General features: G+C 55.1%; 1 protein-coding gene across 1 annotated transcript; it reads right to left on the reverse strand.

The window, feature by feature from the left end:
- Nucleotides 1-1958: 1958 nt before the first annotated feature.
- On the reverse strand, nt 1959-12793 carry DNMT3L (DNA methyltransferase 3 like). Its single transcript, XM_036448631.2, is given in 13 exon segments — nt 1959-2105; nt 2108-2247; nt 3823-3908; nt 4509-4648; nt 5145-5220; nt 5937-6025; nt 7024-7111; nt 9136-9307; nt 10382-10494; nt 10574-10653; nt 11818-11862; nt 12172-12270; nt 12709-12793. Coding segments are annotated over 13 exon segments (1239 nt in total). The 3' UTR covers nt 1959-2079.
- Between the last annotated feature and the right edge of the window lie 5035 nt (nt 12794-17828).

Here is a 17828-nt window from a genome sequence, read left to right on the forward strand (position 1 = left end):
AGGTTCACGTTGATCAATGAAGATGTCTGTAGCTGAGGCCCTGGGTTCTCCAGAGAAACAAAACCAAAGGACTATATCTAAATTCTCTCTAAAGGAATATATGTATTCCTGTTAGAATACATATATTTATACATATATATGTATAAATTCTAACAGGACTATATATATATTTATTTATTTATTTTTTTCCTAACAAATATATATTCTCTCTCTCTCTCCTACTTTTCCTATTCTTCCCCTGGCTTCCCTGAATTTCCTCTCCTCCTCCTCAGAGGCCAGATTCCCTCTTGACCTCAGGCAGAGCTGTCTGCACCTTGAGTGCGTGGCATACAGAAACACCAGCTCTCCGGCTCCTACTCCCAAGCCTTTGGCTTCTCAAAATATTTTCCCAAATAAGGACTGCTTCCTGCCTAAGAATTCTACCACCCGCAAAAAAAGAGATCAGAACATTTCCCGCTTTTATCGTGCCTGTGCTGGCGACAATGTTAGCATCATGCCTGTGCTGGCGACATGCCTGGGTTAGACGTGTTCCAGAGACCCTCCAGGAGAGAAATGTTTTTGACAAACCAGGAAGATATCAAGAGCAAGAACTCGCTAAAGCAGGAAAGTTTCAAAAAAATCCTATTGTTTAGGAAATAATCTAGTAAAGAGCTCCTAAATGAAAGGAAAAGGAGGGACAGGAAGAGGGAAAAAGGCTTCATCCCCAGGGGCCTTAGGGAGCATTTGGATCCTCCCCTTGGAATCATGACAGAGAATTAGTTCCACGAACACCAAAGACACGTTGTAATTGGAGCACACAGGTGGCGTGCGGAACTCCCAGGTCAGCTTTGGTTCCTTCAGTGGCTTGGACGGGGCAGTGTGTCGGTCCCATCAGGCTGCTAGAACAGTACCACACACGGGGCGCTGGGAGCTGGAAGTGGGGGGTCAGGGTGCCAGCAATCAGGTAAAAGCCCTTTTTTGTGGGTCCTCATATGGTGGAAGGGGCAGGACGCTCGCTGATGCCTTTGATTCGGGCAGTTATCTCATTTTTGAGTCAGCTCCAAAGACCTCACCACCTCACTCCTTCATGTTGGGGTTAGGATCTCAACATATGAATGTGGTATGGGAACCCACACACTCAGACCACAGCACCCACCCACCTATCTCATCCAAGTTGAAAGAAAATTAACCATGAAACAGCTAATCTTAACGATGTACATGTGTTTTTAAAGTCCTCAACAGAAGGTCCAGTTCTAGCCCAACCTTTCTTCCACAAAATGTCTTCATCCCACTAACGGTACCAAGCCCCGGCCAGCATGCCCACCCAGGACAAGCCGAGTGGTTAATGACCTCAGCTTTGGGCCCTTTGGGGGGCTCCTGGCTAAACTGGGAAAATCCCTTTAGGATTCACCACAGATTCGAATCCAGCTTGAACCAGCGCTCTACAAGGGTCTCCCCTCCCTGGAGCCCAGCAAGACCGGGAGGGCATGGCGTACCGGTCTCCACCTGGTGCTGCCCCCTCATCCCTTCTCTCTCTGCTCACCACGCTCGGAATTCTGCACTTTGCTGAGGTCGGGGCTGCTGTGTGGCTGTCAGGGGGGTGAGTGGTCACGTGACAGCATCACTCCTGCACCTGGGAGCCCTGCACCAGCCTCCTGGGAAACGTGTCCTGCCCCCCTTTCTCACCCCAGCCCCGTGTCCTACAGCATCAAGGCCGCGCATGTACATCAAAACACCGCAAATGACCACCAACCCCGTAATAAGCGTAGTTTTAATTCCACAAACAGCACACACGAACACTTGCAGCAGCACACAGGGCTTGAACACCCGGATGCTGTCCCTGGTGAGATGCCAGGCACTCCGCCCCCTCCCTTCTGAGGAGCTGGGGGGCGGGGAGGGGGGGAGGAGGAGGGGGAAGGGCCGTGGCTACATCTCAAAGACCCAAAAGGCATAGGGGTCTGAGGTCACCATGAAAATCCAAAGTCAAGCAAATAAAATAATCATTTGAAAGAGGGAAATGGGGACAATATCAGGAAAGTTATCTTAATTCTAAGAAAAGTCTTTTTTTTTTTTTTTTTTTTTCGCGGTATAATGACTCACTTATAAAGAGGAAGTTAGTTCGGTTGAAAATACTTGAAATATTCTCTCAGGGGGAGGAAGCACTTCTTCACCAGCGAGGCCAGCCCCGCGGCAGCCAGGGCCCGTGCTCTCTGCTTGTCTTGAGCCAGCTGGGACAGCTCCTCCCAGGTCACCCCGGCCGAATGCCTGCTGCGGGGAGAGGGCAGCCCTCACCCACCGTCCACGCCTCCCCGGGCAGGGGAGGGGCGGGGGCTGGCCAGTGCCAGTCTCTCTCTCACATAAACACCCCGTCCCGCGTGCATGTCCCCCCCACCCCTCCCGCCTCCCCCGTCCTGTGAGAAGCTGGTGAAAGGCAGAGGGTCCCCAAGGACAGACCTTGGCCCCTCTGGGGAGTCCCCTTTCAGTGAGAAGCAGCATCATGGAGACCCCAGAGAGGAATGTCATTCTCAAGGGGTTCTAATCTGCCCCAAACAGGGAGACCTGAGCAGGTCCCAAGGTCCTGGGGCAGCCTGAGCTGCAGACCTTGCATGGGGGGCAGGTGGGTGGGGAGAGCACAGGACCCCAGCTTGCAATGTGATGCAACCCATGGGACTCGGGCTCGGTGAACATGGCACCCAGCACGTGTAGTCTCATGCTCCCAGGCTCCCCCTGCAGCCAGACACACTCCTTGGTTCCCGTTGGAAGGCCAAGTATGAGGCTCCAGCACCAGAAACATGCAGGGCTTCTCCTGGCAACCGCCCTCCCCCATCTTCACACACCCCAGGCAGCTTGGCTGGCAGAGGGTGGCATGGCCGCTCAGTCTGCTTTCTGGAAGGGGCCCCTCCTTGCTGTCAGGATAGCGGGAGCCTGAGGGGACCGGCCCTTCAGAACCGGGCTCCCAGCCTGTTTCCATGAACCCCGTGGGCAGGGCGCCAGCTGCTGGGCAGGGCAGGGGGAACAGGGTAAACACCACCCACAGGACGGCCGTCCAGGCTTCAGGGAGAACACTTCCCGGAAAGCCGCCTCACGTTAGCCGCACCTAAAGCCGGTCCTGGATGTGGGCCTGGCGAGGGGAGCACCTGGGACCGGGGTGCGTGGGAAAGGCCCCAGCAGCCACTGTGAGGAGGAGGAGGGAGGACTGGGCTGACCCTGGGATGCATCAGTGTGGCTCACATGGGCTGCCCAGGGCAGGACCGTGTGGATGAATCGGAGCGAGGGCAGGTGTCTGGGAGCAGGCTGCCCAGGAGCAGGCTGACACAGGGCCCCGGGGGAGGGGGGGGGGGAGGAGGTGGAGCAGAGAATGTTCACAGCAGGAATAGTCAGGAGAGTGTCTGGTGGGTGCGGAGGGGTGTAGGTGAGCTTGTGTGACTGTGATTATGTGTCCATGAGTGGGGAGTGAGTGAGCGGGGCTGAGGGTGTGAGTGTCCGGTGTGGAGGGGGGGCTGTGCTGCTGAAGGCTGGGGAGGGGTACCAGGCCTGGATGCGTGTGGCCATGTGGTCAGGGGTGTGGACTTCCTTCTCTGGATGCAGGGAAGCCCTGCAAAGTCCTGGGGTGAGAACCTCAGGAGCCCTAGTGCTACAGCTTTTGGGCAGAAGGTCCACAAAGTGGAAGGGGTGTCCCCGACCTTGAGCATGCCCAGAGTTTTTGGGGTTGCCTCAGAGACCCATCCCCCCTGGGCAGAGAGGGTGCTGGGCATGGCTGGCTCCCTGTGCCCTCAGACTCCCGTCTCCTAGATGGCCAGCATCCCTCCTCCCGCCCAGAGGGCTCCAGTGCACAGGACATACCTCCTCACGCCCGGGATGTTGCTCCACACGTGCACGGCGTTCCGGATGGCCCTGCCGCAGGAGTCCAGGATGGTCACAGCGTCCATCTGGGGTGGAAACTTCGGCTGTGGATCAGGGTGACCTGGGCAACAGCCTGTCCCCTGGGGTGCCCGCAGGCCTCAGCCGCCATGGGTACCACGTGTGGCCCTCGGAATTGTGTCAACAGTCTTCCAGACTGTCTTACTTTACACAGCCCACACTGCTGCACATCACACACACACACACACACACACACACACACACACACACACACACACACAGTCCACACGAGAGCTCGACCGGGGGCTTTATTGCTCGCTATGATGTGCGCTGACCACCAGGGGGCAGCTCCTGCATTGAGCATCTGTCCTCGGATGGTGAGTGCGTGCCATGGGGAATGGTCCTTCCGCTACTCAGTAGATTTGCATGTTACCCTTTTGTTATAGAAGACCTTACTAGCAACTTTCTTGGAAGAGGAAAATTATCTAATTATCTCCATTGACATTAAAAAAGAACATCCGACAATATCTAACAGCTACTCCTGATAAAATTAAAATTACTCCGGCCTCGCAGTCGGACCCTAAACTGACACCCCTAGACCAAGGCCGAGTGTTCCGGGGGAGGCCTGGCCTGGCTGGCACCCCGAGGCCACCCGCCCCTGCACGCACCTCCAGGAAGCGTCTGGCATCGGGGTGGTCGGCCTCGGTCAGCATCAGGTTGTCCACGAACATCCAGAAGAAGGGCTGTGAGCTGCTGGGCGGGGGCCGCGCGTACTCCAGGATGCGGTGGTACTGGTAGATGTACCAACCTGGGGGACATCCCGGCGCATCTGGCTCTGCCCAGCGCAGGGGCACGGGCGAGGAGGTGGGGGGAGGGATGTGGGGGGAGGAAGGGGGGGTGGAGACTGCAGAGGGACCCGTTCCTCGGGGCCAGTGTGGGTCTGGGGCCCCGGTACCACACCTGCCCAGGGTAGTTCTGTCCCCCTAGGACTCGGTGTCGCCCGGTGTGGCCCAGTGTTAGTGTGCAGAGGCGGATAAAACGAGGCAGGGCTTGCAGGTGGAAGGGGCAGGACAGGGTTAGAGGGCCCAGGGGTCTGGGCTGTAGCGATGGCCTCCCAGGGGACAGCTGTCAGAACACATCACATCGTACTTGCCGAAGGGGGCACGTCACGGATGTCGGTGATGCCTCAGTGAGGCTGTTTTTATAAGATGCAGTCAGGGTGTGATTCCCGCCCTCTGGGAGAGGTGGTGGGCCATGGCTGGGGGGGGCGGGCGCCCAGGTATTGCGGCAGAGGGTGCTCTTACCCGGAGTGCGGCCGGAGGCCTGGCGGAGGGGAGGTGTGCAGCCGAACACGAGGTCGAACGGGCCCCACTCTTGCACCTGCAGGACACGGGACACGGGACAGGCATGCAGTGGGCGGGCCTGTCCTGCAGCAGGCTCCGTGTGCCCAGTGGTGGCACCACTCGGGTGGGCAGTGAAGCCGCCGGGTCAGACCCACCGGTGACCTTCTCAGTCACCCCTGGCCTCGGGACACTCGGGGCTGCCTGTCTGAAGAGGGGTGGGGTGGGCCCTCCCCATGTCACAGGGAGCCCGAGTGATGGCCCGTGGCAGGCGCCACCCTGCAGATCGCTCTGAGAACCAGTGCCCTGACCTCGGGCTCAGGGCCTTGCTGGAAGCTTCTAGGCACCTTGCCCAGGGCCACAGGCCAGGACGTCGGCGACAGCCCTCAAGGAGCCAGGACATTTCACGGTGGGGATGTTCGGGGATGCTTCCCATCGGCCGTGTTCGTTTTAGAGGGAGGGGTGGGGATTCGCCCTGTCTGGGCGGGACCAGCCCCTGGTGCTTCAGCAAGGTGGACAGAAGGCTTGGCCAATTGATTGCTCTGGGCTTGGCCAGTGTGGGGGCCACAGAAATGCCCCTCTCCTCTCCCACCGCAGGGCGAGCCAGTGCCAATTCCTGGAAGACCTCACGTCGGCCCAGCTGGGGGGCCAGAGGCAGCCGGCATGGGGCCGTCCGCATCCCCACTGTCCGCGTCCCCACCTGGGCCCGCGTGCACACCCGCTCCTGTCGAGGCCTGGACGGACACGGGTACTCACGCTCCTCCTCACAACGTCGGTGACATCGTCCAGGTACTTCAGTTTTGCCCAGCCGGCTCCGTTCTCCAAAAAGCCCAGGCTCGTCAGCTCTGGGTGGGGAACAAAGATGCAGAACATGTCGACTCTGAGCCCAACCGGGACCAAAAGGCCACGAGTGACCAGGGAGGCCACATGGGGACGAGGGGAGGAGTAAGCCGATTTGAGGAAGCCAAGCGGCTTGTGGAGGAGCCGCCTTCCTGGGCTGCGAAGTACAAATGGGCTCTGGGATGTGTCCTTGGCGGGAGAAGGCAGAGCAGCCATGGCCTGCCTCCCGGGTGCCTTCAGCGGTAAGCTGTGCCCACTGTGGGTCTCGGAGGCTGCAGTGACCACTGCTCGGGGGGTGGGGGAGGCAGTGCCAGAAGTGGGGCGGGATCCCCATGCCATTTGGTCTGGGACTAGGATGTATTTTCAGGCCTCTCCTCATGCCCGCAGACCCAGAAGGATCCGTTCTATGCAAAGGCACCAGCAGGGGGCGGATCCGTTCTATGCAAAGACACCAGCAGGGGGCGGATCCGTTCTATGCAAGGACACCAGCAGGGGGCGGTCAGCTCGAGAGGAGGCCCCCGGGGCGAGGCCGGAGCACAGCAGTGGAGCCCCAGGAGGGGCGGGCGGCCCTGCGAGGTGGCCAGGGGTGAGGCGGTATCTGAAGTGGACTTTGTGAGGTGGCCGTGGGCAGCGAGCCTGGCCGCACGGCCCTCATGGGCACCTTATACCCACCGTCTGCATTTTCTTTCCAAGGCTCGGCTTCTGAGAGAGCACCAGGGCTCCCACACCCTCTCCCAGCCCCCAAAGTGAGCCGCAGGCCCTGGAGTTGCCCCAGGTGCTCAGCAAGTGTGACACTGGGAACATTCTAACCCCCCTCCCCACACACACACACACACACACACACACACGCGCGCGCGCGCGCGCGCACGCACGCACACACACACACATATGCGCACACACATGCACATGCGCACACACACACATACGTGCACACACATGTACACACACCCCAGGACAGGCAGGCGCATCTTCCGGTGCGAGTCCTCCGGGCACCACCACTCACCTTTCCTGATGTCCCCAAAAAGGGACAGCACGCGGACTGGCTGTCTCTCCGCCACAGGTACTATTTTGTACATCTCCATGGGACTCTCCTGTTTATTAAAAAGAAATCAATGCTCTGGGCCAACGTGGCTAGAGCCGGTGAGTCACAGGGAGGCTCCTTCCTGGCCAGCAGGGGGTGCCCCTGAGCAGAGGCTCACCTGGGGCTCCCTGCAGACGCGGACCTGCCCGACCTCCCTTCGCACCCCCAGGCGCCCCCCTCCCCTCCCCAGGCCATCGCTAGCAAAGGCCTCCCGAGTGAGGAAGGCAGTCCGGTGGGGGTGGGGGGCACTCGCTGTGCATTTCTTGGGGAGAGCCCAGCATCAGGGGCTCCTGAATACACACAGCGGTGGGATCCACCCCATTCCTCTCTTCCCTGTGTGGGTGCGAGTGCAGCCCCAAGCCCCCCAGCACCCCTGATTGTCACTAGCAGGAGGTCCTCCCAGGCTGAGGAGGAGACCTGTGCCCTGGGCTCAGCCACAAAGAAGCCACACCGGAGACAAAGGATGATGCCTGCCCTGTCCAACCCTTCCCTTCCCTTCCCTTCCCTTCCCTTCCTCTTCCAGGACGTCCATTTGGAGAATTCCCCCCCCCTCCAGACCCCTGCCCCCAGGAAGCGCATGTGTGTGTGTGGGGGGGGGGGCGTGGGGGGGATTGGCCTCCTGCAAACAAGAAATCAAGCTGCCCACTGTCCAGACCAGGCCTGGGGGGGGGGGGGGGGGGTGTCTGCCTGTGTGGGAGGCTTGCAGGGGACCCCGAGCCACAGGAGGAAGGGCCTGCCTGGGCACAAACAGACAGCACAGCACCCGCACAGGCAGCGAGTGAATGAGCAGGGGAGTCTGGGCAGGGAGGTGTGCCCACGCCGATGAGTGTGGGCATTTTCGTGCAAAGTGCAAGTCCTCTGCAGCTGGCCGGCCTGGTCGTCCCACACTGAGATGGCCGGTTTCTGCCACCAGGTGAGCCATTGGGCACAGGGGCAGCTGTGACTGACGGACACTGTGGGGCACCTTGTGGGGTGCAGAGCGGCTGCCCCCTGCGACTGGCACCGGGCTGGCGTAGGCACATTTTCAAACGTGAACTTCATGTTCTTGCAAAGTCGTCCTGCAACTTGCAAGCCTGGGTTGTGGGACACCAAGATGGACAGTTCCTGCCACTAGGTGGCCCCGGAAGGAGGTTCTATGAGGAGGACAGGTGCCTGGTCTCCAAAAAGCGCCGTAGAGACCCCAGTCAAGGTGGTTGTAAATGCGCGCACGCCCCCAGCCGTGTCAGGGAGAGGCGGGACGGCATGCCTGCCTGTGCACCCTATGGGTAGGCCCAGCAATGCTGTGTGCAAGTCCTCAGAACCGGCTCTGGCTGTGGGCCCCTCCCGTCCACTGCTGCATGGCCAAGCGCCCCCCCCCCCCCCACCTTCGCTTCCCAGGACAACCACAACAAATGGGAATAAACTGGGTGGCCACCAATTACTCAGGAGGCCAAAGTCTTTAATCACCGTGTCAGCAGCCCTGGTCCCCGATGGGAGTCTGAGGGGGGCCCTGACCCAGGCCTCTCCCCAGCGTCTTGAGGGGCTGGCAGTCCTTGGAGTCTGGGCGTGTAGACCACACTCCAATCTCTACCCCCTCCCCCTAAGTCACATGGCTGTCCTCCCTCTGTGAGATCTATCTCCCTGTCTCCTCTCCTTCCTCTATCTGACACCAGTCACTGCATTCCAGACCCACCCTAATTCATCCCACTGTGATGAGTTCACTGCTCCTGCCTAGATCCTGGCCCCTGACCGTGACCTTCAGCCCTCAAGAGGCCCCGGTGGGGCTAGCCGGCTGCCCAGGCGTTTGTGCTCCTCTCCTACCTGCTACCAACACCTCATTCCCAGGCTCAGCACAAGCCCAGCCACCTGCTAACGTCATTGGAAAGCAGACCAGCTCGGGGAAGCTGCTGTCAAAGAGAAAGCACGTTTGCTCCTATGCCTTTCGCTTCACCTTGTACCAGAGCAGGCGGGCATTCTGCAACTGGTGGCCAGAGGAGGCCAGCAAAGCTGGGGCCCCCGGCAGCAGTCCGTCCCATCCGGTGAGCGGCTCCTTACCAAATCCTGGTCGTAGAAGGCCTTCAGCTGCTCCGGCCACTTCTTCCTGCTCTGCAGCAGCCCCTTGCAGGAGCAGGGCAGGCACAGGAAGCACACCCATTTACTCCTGGCCTGAACTTTCTCCGAGGCCCCGGGCCCCACCAGGGAGTCCACACACTCGAAGCAGTAGCACCTAGAGTCAAACAGAAAGCCGCAGCGACTGAGATGACAGCGCGTAAACCACGAACCGTCTGCAGGCCTAGGAGAGCCTGCCCCTCGCTGTGGAGCGAGCTCTCGGAGCCGAGTAACCCAGGCTCCTGTGAAAAGACGAAGTTGGCTGTTCATCTGCACCCCACTGTGTGCGAGACTGTGGACCAGAGTGTGTGTGTGTGTGTGTGTGTGTGTGTCAGGGATGGTCCCTCTTACAGGAACCAAGCCACCTGCAGAAGACAGTGGACAGATTTCAGAGAACCCCCTAAGCCACCTGCTTCCCCGACCCTGGAGCCTGGGACACAGTTAAGGTTTTCCAACACCAGTTTTGTGTTTTTTTGGGGGGATGGGGGTGGGGGGAAGAGGATGGCAAATGCAAGGATAGCCCTGGGGACTGAAAGGGGGGGGACTATGAATGGAGCTCATGTTGGCATGTAACTGGCATGTAACGAGGAATGAACATGTCCCTGCCTGTCTCCCCTCTTCCTCCCACCATGACCAAGAGTGCAGGGTGTCCACGCTCCGTAATGACTAGGGGAGCAGCTGCGATAACAATGTCTTGGTGATAACAAAAATAAAAAAAATAATTGAAAACACAAATCTTTTTTGACACCCAACCTCCTATATGTCAAGGCTTGACATCAAATGAAATATGTGAGATGGAGCCCTGACTGGTTTGGCTCAGTGGATAGTGTCAGCCTGTGGACTCAAGGGTCCCAGGCTCAATTCTGGTCCAGTCTAGGGCATGTACCTGGGTTGTGGGCACATCCCCAGTAGGAGGTGTGCAGGAGGCAGCTGATCGATGTTTCTCGCTCATCGATATTTCTAACTTTCTATCCCTCTCCCTTCCTCTCTGTAAAAAAATCAATAAAAATAGGTTTTTTTAAAAAAAAGAAAAAAAAAGAAAAAGAAAAATATGTGAGCTGGGAATTAAGAGCTTTGGAGAAAGTCATCCTTTGTGGGGGCACCCCCCCCCCCATTCTCAGGTGGGTGGCGGAGGAGAAGGGACACTTCCTGGGGCCTGGCCTTCACCGGCCCCGGGCGCCCCTGGCCTCACCGGGTGCAGTCGGGATTCTCGCAGATGAGCAGCGTCTGTCCAGCGCAGCAGATGGAGCAGTAGGACTGGCACCCGTCGTCGTCATACATGAAGAAGTAGTCCCGGAACTTGTCCTTGGAGAGGGCAAAGCAGCCAGTGCCCCCGCTGCTCCCCTCCCGATACCTCCCGGCCGCCCCTCGGCTCCCGGCTTACCTTGCAGGGGAAGCACATCCCGCCCTTGAACAGGGGGTGCTGCGTGTGCACCTCGAAGCTCCCGCAGCAGATGCACAGCTCTGAGGGGACAGCCAAGGCCCAACGACACCGTCAGACAGAGCCACAGGCTCGGGAACACATTTAACAAAAAAGGTACAAGACCCCTGCACTGCGGACCACAAAGCCCGGCTGAAGGAAAACTCTAGATAACCGGGAAACTGCGCCCCAGGCCCATGGTGTGAAGTCTGATCAAATGATTGATCTGGCCTTCGGGCCACCGCACGAGGACATTCCCTCTTTGCTCAGACCACATTCCACTGGTGAAGAGACCATTATCTCTCCCCTGGAGGACCTTCCTGGGACCTGGCCCCGCCCAGAGAATTCCTTGCCCAGGAAAGGCCTGCCTACAGCCCTTAACAATCTGACTCCCCGTCCCATCCCGTCCCGTCCAGCCCTGGGTGCTGGCGCCATTTTGGGGCTCTGCCTATCTGATATCCCAAGGACCTAATACATTCATAATCCCTCACCACTTAGGCCTCATGTGTTCCTTCAGTTTCCCTAACACCATGGTCGGCAAACTCATTAGTCAACAGAGCCAAATATCAACAACACAAACAATTGAAATTTCTCTGGAGAGTCACATTTTTTAAACTTAAACTTCTTCTAACGCCACTTCTTCAAAATAGACTCGCCCAGGCCGTGGTATTTTGTGGAAGGGCCGCATGTGGCTGAGAGCCGCAGTTTGCTGACCACTGCCCTAACACATGGGTCAGACGGGGAACACTGTTAAAATGACGTGCCTGCCCAAACTCATCTACACATCCCACTCGAAATCCCGGCCGGCTTTTGTGTGCGCGTACGCAAGTTGACAAGCTGATCCTGAACTGCGTATGGAAATGCAGGCTCCAGAATAGGCAAAGCCGAAGAGAAAATGAGATTTGTGATTGCCTAATGTGGAAGGGGGAAGTGAGAAGGAATGGGAAATGGCTTGGGACTGGGTTTTCTTTTCTTTTTTTTTTGGGGGGGGGGGGTTGGGAGTGATAAAATGTTGTAAATTAGGTGATAGTTGCACAATTCTGGGAATGTAAGATACTGAACTGTGTGCCTTCGATGGAGCCATGGGGGCTGGGCCTGTGGAGGGAGAGGACTAGCGAGGCCCGCGGCCTGCCCTGGATGGGGCCCGTGGGTGGCTGCAGCTGGCGGGTCCCTTTACCTGGGGGGTGGGCACGCGTGCGACCACTCACCTTCTATGTCTCGCCCGTTGACCCTGACTTCATAGATAATCAGATCTGGAAAAGAAAGCTAAGTGGGGCCTTCCTTCTGCTACCCGCCTGCAGTCTGAACACAGCCTGAGTGCGTGCGTCACAGTTGATTGTCTGAAGCCACAGGGGCCAGCGGACCCCACCCCCACCCTCATCCCCACCCCACCCCAGCCCTCAACCTATCTTTCCTGGAATGTTACCCACCCAAGCTGGAGGGTGCGGCCCTCCAGGCCCTGCCTTAGGATCTGATTTAGGCGTGAATATCCGAGAAGCCTGGAGCCCAGGCCTGGGGCTGGCATCCCGAGTGGTGGGTCCAGCACCCAAAGGAGCCCTCACCTTTGCAGGGCTCAGGCGAGGGGGTGGACGACTTCTCGCTGGAGCCCACCACGATGATGTCCACGCTACACTCTGCCTCCGGGTCCATGGCGGGGGCAGCTGCCGGGGGACACGGCCCAGGGGGCAGGACAGGCACAAACGGGGGGAGAAAATGGCCCCTCGGTCACTGCCTTGGAGCCCCTGGCCCCCAGCAAGGGGGACGGGGTCCAGCACCCAGCTCAGCCCCCACCCACCTTCCACAGTGACACCCACCCCTCCCAGCCCTGGGAAAGGCCTTCCTGGCAGGGAGGCGGTGGTGAGTGCCCACCTCGAGAGGGAGCTTGGTGTGGCCCCTGTGCCCGGTCCCTCCCCACCTCTTCTCCCCACAAAGGGAGGACGTTGGAGGGGTCCAGAGCTAAGTCCCACGCAGCCTCCCCCTCCCTCTGCACCCACCAGCAGCTGTGGGCCCCACGGCCACTCCCGTGCTCCCGCCCGCGTGTCCCCAGATCTGCTGGACGCTCAAGGCAGGAGGTGAGGGAGGAGGAGGAAGGGACTCACGGATTTCGCAGGGCGGCTGCCCCGGCTCCTCTTCCAGCTGCCCGGCGGGCTCCAGGCGCAGGGTCCCAGGGGAGGAGAGGGCCATGGGGCCAGGGGAGGGGGCCTCCCAGGAACCCGCAGGAAGCAGGTCAGGTGGGAGGCCTGGGGGTCATTGGGTGTGGGGGCGCAGGGTCCCCCAGACGTGCGGGGGAGGGGTGAGCAGCCTCCTGTGGGAAGGGGTGTTGGGTGAAAGGGAGAGTGGCTCCCGCAGGCAGCTTATATGGGTGGGTGGGATAGAAGGTTCCGGAAGGGAGGAGGGGAGAGGAGGTGGGGTGGGGTTAAGTGCCCAGTGGGAGGGAAGGGGCTTGGGGGCAGGGGGAGGGGTTCTGTAAAGGGATGCTGAGCGAAGTCTGGAGTTGGGTGGTGGGTTCAGGCCTGGAGCCCAGTGGGGGAGGGGCGTGGCACTCCGGGGCGGGGCTTGGGGGGGGCTCATGCTCCGGGCGTGGGTGGGGGCAGGGCTGGAGGAGGAGGGGAAGGGAGAGAGGAAGGAGGAGGAGGAAGGAGGAGGAAAAAGGGCAGGAAGAGGGGTTCCTTGTAGGACCGAGGTGAGGAAGAAGGATCGAGGAGGCTTTTACCTGGATGGGATGGGCCTAATGGCAGGCAGTGGGGGGTGGAGGGAGGGATTGGGGGGGTCTCAGGTCCCCTTTGGGTGCCGGCTGGCCCGGCCTCGTGACTTCCCCTGACTAACACCTCTGCCAGGTGACCAAGGACAACATCAACAGTGACAAGTTGGGCCGAAACCGGTTTGGCTCAGTGGTAGAGCGGACTGAAAGGTTCCGGGTTCGATTCCGGTCTGGGGCTTGTACGTTGGTTGCGGGCACATCCCCAGTAGGGGGTGTGCAAGAGGCTGCTGATCGATGTTTCTCTCTCGTCGATGTTTCTAGCTCTCTATCCCTCTCCCTTTGTCTCTGTAAAAAAATCAATAAAATATATATTTTAAAAAATAATGCTGCAATGAGTATGGGGGTGCAGATATCTTTTCCTGTTAGTGTTTTTGTTTTTTGTTTGTTTTTTGGATAATTATCCAGAAGTGGCATGCTGGGTCTTATGGTAATTCTATTTTTAGTGTTTGAGGAATCTCCATACCTTTACTCACAGTGACTGCACCAATTTATATTCTCAGCAGCAGTGCATGAGGGTTCCTTTTCTCCACATCCTTGCCAATACTTACTTTTTGACTCTTTTGGGTAGTAGCCATTCTGATAGGTGTGAGATGATAGCTCCTTGTGGTTTTGATTTACATTTCCCTGATGATGAGTGATGTCGAGCATGTTTTCATGTGCCTGTTGGCCATCTGTATGTCTTCTTTGGGAAAAATGTCTACTTACATTCTCTGCTTATTTTTTATTGGATTTTCCCCATGAGTCCTTTATATATTTTGGATATTAGCTTCTTATCACCTATATTATTTGTAAATATCTTCTCTCACTCATTTTGTTTTATGTATGTGTTTTTCATTTCTGGGTTCTCTGTTCTGTCCCACTAATCTGTGTCTGTTTTTATGCCAATGCCACGCTGTTGTAACTACCAAAGCTTTGTAATGTAGTTTGAAATGAGGGAGTATGATGCCTCCAGCTTTGTTCTTTCTTAAGATTGCTGTGGCTATTTGGGGGTTTTTGTGGTTCCATACAAATTCTAGGATGGTTTTTCCTATTTCTGTAAAAAATGTCATTTGAATTTTGATAGAGGTTGCACTGAACCTGCAGATTGTTTTGGATAGTATGGATGCTTATAACAATATTACCTCTTTCAACCCATAAATATATTTAATATATACTGTATATAATACATATTAAATACATACTATACTTAATGTATGATGTAATATATATAAATTATTTAGAATATAGAGTCAAGTTAATTCACTATTTTTTAAAAGTGGAGAGAAGAGAATTTTTTTTTTTTTTTGTAAGAGTATATTTGAGCCAAACTGAGGACATATGCCAGAGCAATATCCCAGATATTGAAAACACTTTGCAGGTTTCTTTTTTCTTGATCAACTTTTTTATTCATTATTTTTTAATTGTTTTTAATTTTTCAATTACGGTTGACATACATTATTAGTTTCAGGTGTACACCCAGTGATTAGACACAACGTTCATAATTAAGTGGTCATTCTGATAAATCTCACATCCACCTGGCACCATGCATAGTTATCGATACAATATTATTGACTATATTCCCTGTGCTGTACTTTAACATCCCATGACCATTCTGTAACCATTAATTTGTATTTCTTAATCCCTTCAGCTTTTACACTTACCCCCTCCCCCAACCCTCCTGCTATCTGGCAACATGCTCTCAATGAGTCTGTTTCTGCTCTGCTTGTTTATGTGTTTTGCTTTTTAGATTAAATTGTTGATAGATGTGCTCGTATTGCCATTTTAATGCTCATATTCATTGTCTTCTCCCCTTTTTCTTTTTTCTTCTAGACCCGCTAACATTTCATATGATATTGGTTTGGTGGTAATGATCTCCTTTAGGTTTTCCTTGTCTGGGAAGGTCTTTGTCCTTTGATTCTAAATGATAGCTTTGCTGGGTAGAGTAATTTAGTTTGTAGCTCCTTGCTTTTCATCACTTTGAATATTTTGTGTCACTCCCTTCTGCCCAGCTGGTTTCTGTTGAGAAATCAGCTGACAGTCTGATGGGAGCTCCCTTGTAGGTAACTAACTGCTTTTCTGTTGCTGCTTTTAAGATGTTCTCTTTGTATTTAACTTTTTGCATTTTAATTAGGAAGTGTCTTGGTGTGGGCCTCTTTGAGTTCATCTTTTTTGGGGCTCTGTGCTTGCTAGACTTGTGTATCTATTTCTTTCACCAGGTTAGGGAATTTTTTTGTCATTTTTTTCAAACAGGTTTTCAATTTCATGCTCTCTCTCTCTTCTTCCAGCACCCCCATGATGCAAATATTGATACACTTGAGGTTGTCCCAGAGGCTCTTTACACTATTCTTGTTTTCTTTTCTTTTTATATTTTTTATTCTTTTTGCTGTTCTGATTGAGTGTTGTTGTTGTTTTTTTCCTTCACTTCCTTATATTCCAAATTGCTGGTTTGGATCTCAACTTCATCTACTCGACTGTTGATTCCCTGTAGATTATGCTTCATTACAGTTAGTGTATCCTTTATTTCTTACTGATCCTTTTTATGCTATTAAGGTTCTCACTAAGTTCAGCAAGCATCCTTATAACCAGTGTTTGAACTCTGCATCTCGTAGATTGCTTGCTCCATTTTGTTTAGTTCTTTTTCTAGAGTTTTATTCTCTTCTTTCATTTGGGACATATTTCTTTATTTCCTCCTTTGGCAGCCTTCTGTGTTTGTTTCTGGGCACTAGGTAGAGCTGCTAGGTCTCCCAGGCTTGGTAGAGTGGCCTAAGGTCATAGGTGCTCTGTAGGATCCAGTGGCACAGCCTTTCTAATCACCCAAGCTGGGCCCCCCGATGTGCACACACACCCCACCCCACCCCCACGCCCGTGTGGACTGTGTACACCCTCCTCTTGTAGTTGAAACTTGATTGCTGTTGGCATATCAATGGGAGGGACTTACCCGTAGGCTAATGAGCTGCAAGGACTGGCTGTGCCCATCGACCAGTGTGGAGGATCAGCTGTGTAGGGCCCACCCCACAGAGCAGGACTAGCTTCAATGGGGCTCCGGTGCCCTCTGAGGCCACCCCGTGAGTGTGTCATTTGTAGAGAAGGTTGGGTGCTGACGCTTGGACATGGTCTGAAGCTGCCCACTGGGTGCACTGGCTCTGGGAAGCCCCAGCCAGACCCCAGCTGCTCTGTGATTCTGCTCTTTGTTCCGTGTCCTGTGTTTCTGCACCAGGCTTTTCTGGATGCCAACTATTTGTGGCTTGTTTTGTTTTTAACCCCCTTGGCAGAGGGAGCTCCTGCTGCAGTCCTGGTGCTGACTGAACCACATGATGATGGAGAGATGAGTGTCTTCCCAGCACCCTATTGTCTGGGCTCTGGATGAAGGGGCTGGTAGCGGAGAGGCCACTGAGGGCCAAGGCTGGATGGGGAAGCTCCATGCTGGATGCTGACCTGGTAGAAGGAAGAGGTGGACTGATGGGTTGCTGGTTCAATTCTTGATCAAGGAACATGCCTGGGTTTTGGGCTCATCCCCAGTGGGGCGTGTGCAGGAGGCAGCTGATCGATGTATAGCTCTCATATCGATGTTTCTCTCTTCTCCCTTCCTCTCTCTCTAAAAATCAATAAACTTAAAAAAATAGAATTTAAGAACTAATTAATTTTAAGAGCTGATTTATTAAATTAATTTTATTGTGGGAATACGCACATAACATAAAATTTGCCATTTTGATCATTAGAAAGTTTAAAATTCAGTAACAATTGGTACACCACAATGTTGTGTAACCATCACTACTATTTCCAAAATGTTTTCATCACCCCAATGGAAACCCCATAGTTATTAAGCAGCCCCCCTTTTTCCCTACCCCCCAGCTCTTGGAAACCAATAATCTGCTTTCTCTCTCTATGGATTTGCCTCTTCTGGGCATTTCATATGCATGGAATCATATAATAGGTTACCTTTATGTCCGACTTATTTCATTTAGCATAATATTTCAGGGTTCACCACGTTGTAGCATGTATTAGAATTTTGTCTCTTTTTTGGCTGAATATATTCTATTGCAGGGCTGGACCATATTCTACTTAACCATCCTCCTGTAGATGGACATTGGGTTGTTTTCCTCCCTACACACACACACACACACACACACACATACACACACACCCCCTTTTGGCTGCTGTGATAGTGCTGCTGTGAACATGCATATACATGTGTTTGCATGCTTTCAGTTCTGTGGGGTGTACACTCGGGAGTGGAATTGCTGGGTCCTAGGGTAGCTCTATGCTAACTTCCTGCGGAACTTGCAGGGGAGGACAGAGGCCTAGAAGTGGCCTGCCAAGCAGCAGGCATGTCGCTGCACCCAGTGCCTCGTGGAGAAACTGAGGCTCAGCCCCACGAAGGCAGTGACCCAGGCCCTGGCTCCAGGCTCCTCTCCCCTCTGTGGGTCACGCAGGCCACCGTCACTCTTGCCGGCCGCTCCGGGTCACCTGCAGGAAGGG

Source organism: Pipistrellus kuhlii, unplaced genomic scaffold (assembly GCF_014108245.1).
Source record: "Pipistrellus kuhlii isolate mPipKuh1 unplaced genomic scaffold, mPipKuh1.p scaffold_m20_p_2, whole genome shotgun sequence".
NCBI lineage: Eukaryota > Metazoa > Chordata > Mammalia > Chiroptera > Vespertilionidae > Pipistrellus > Pipistrellus kuhlii.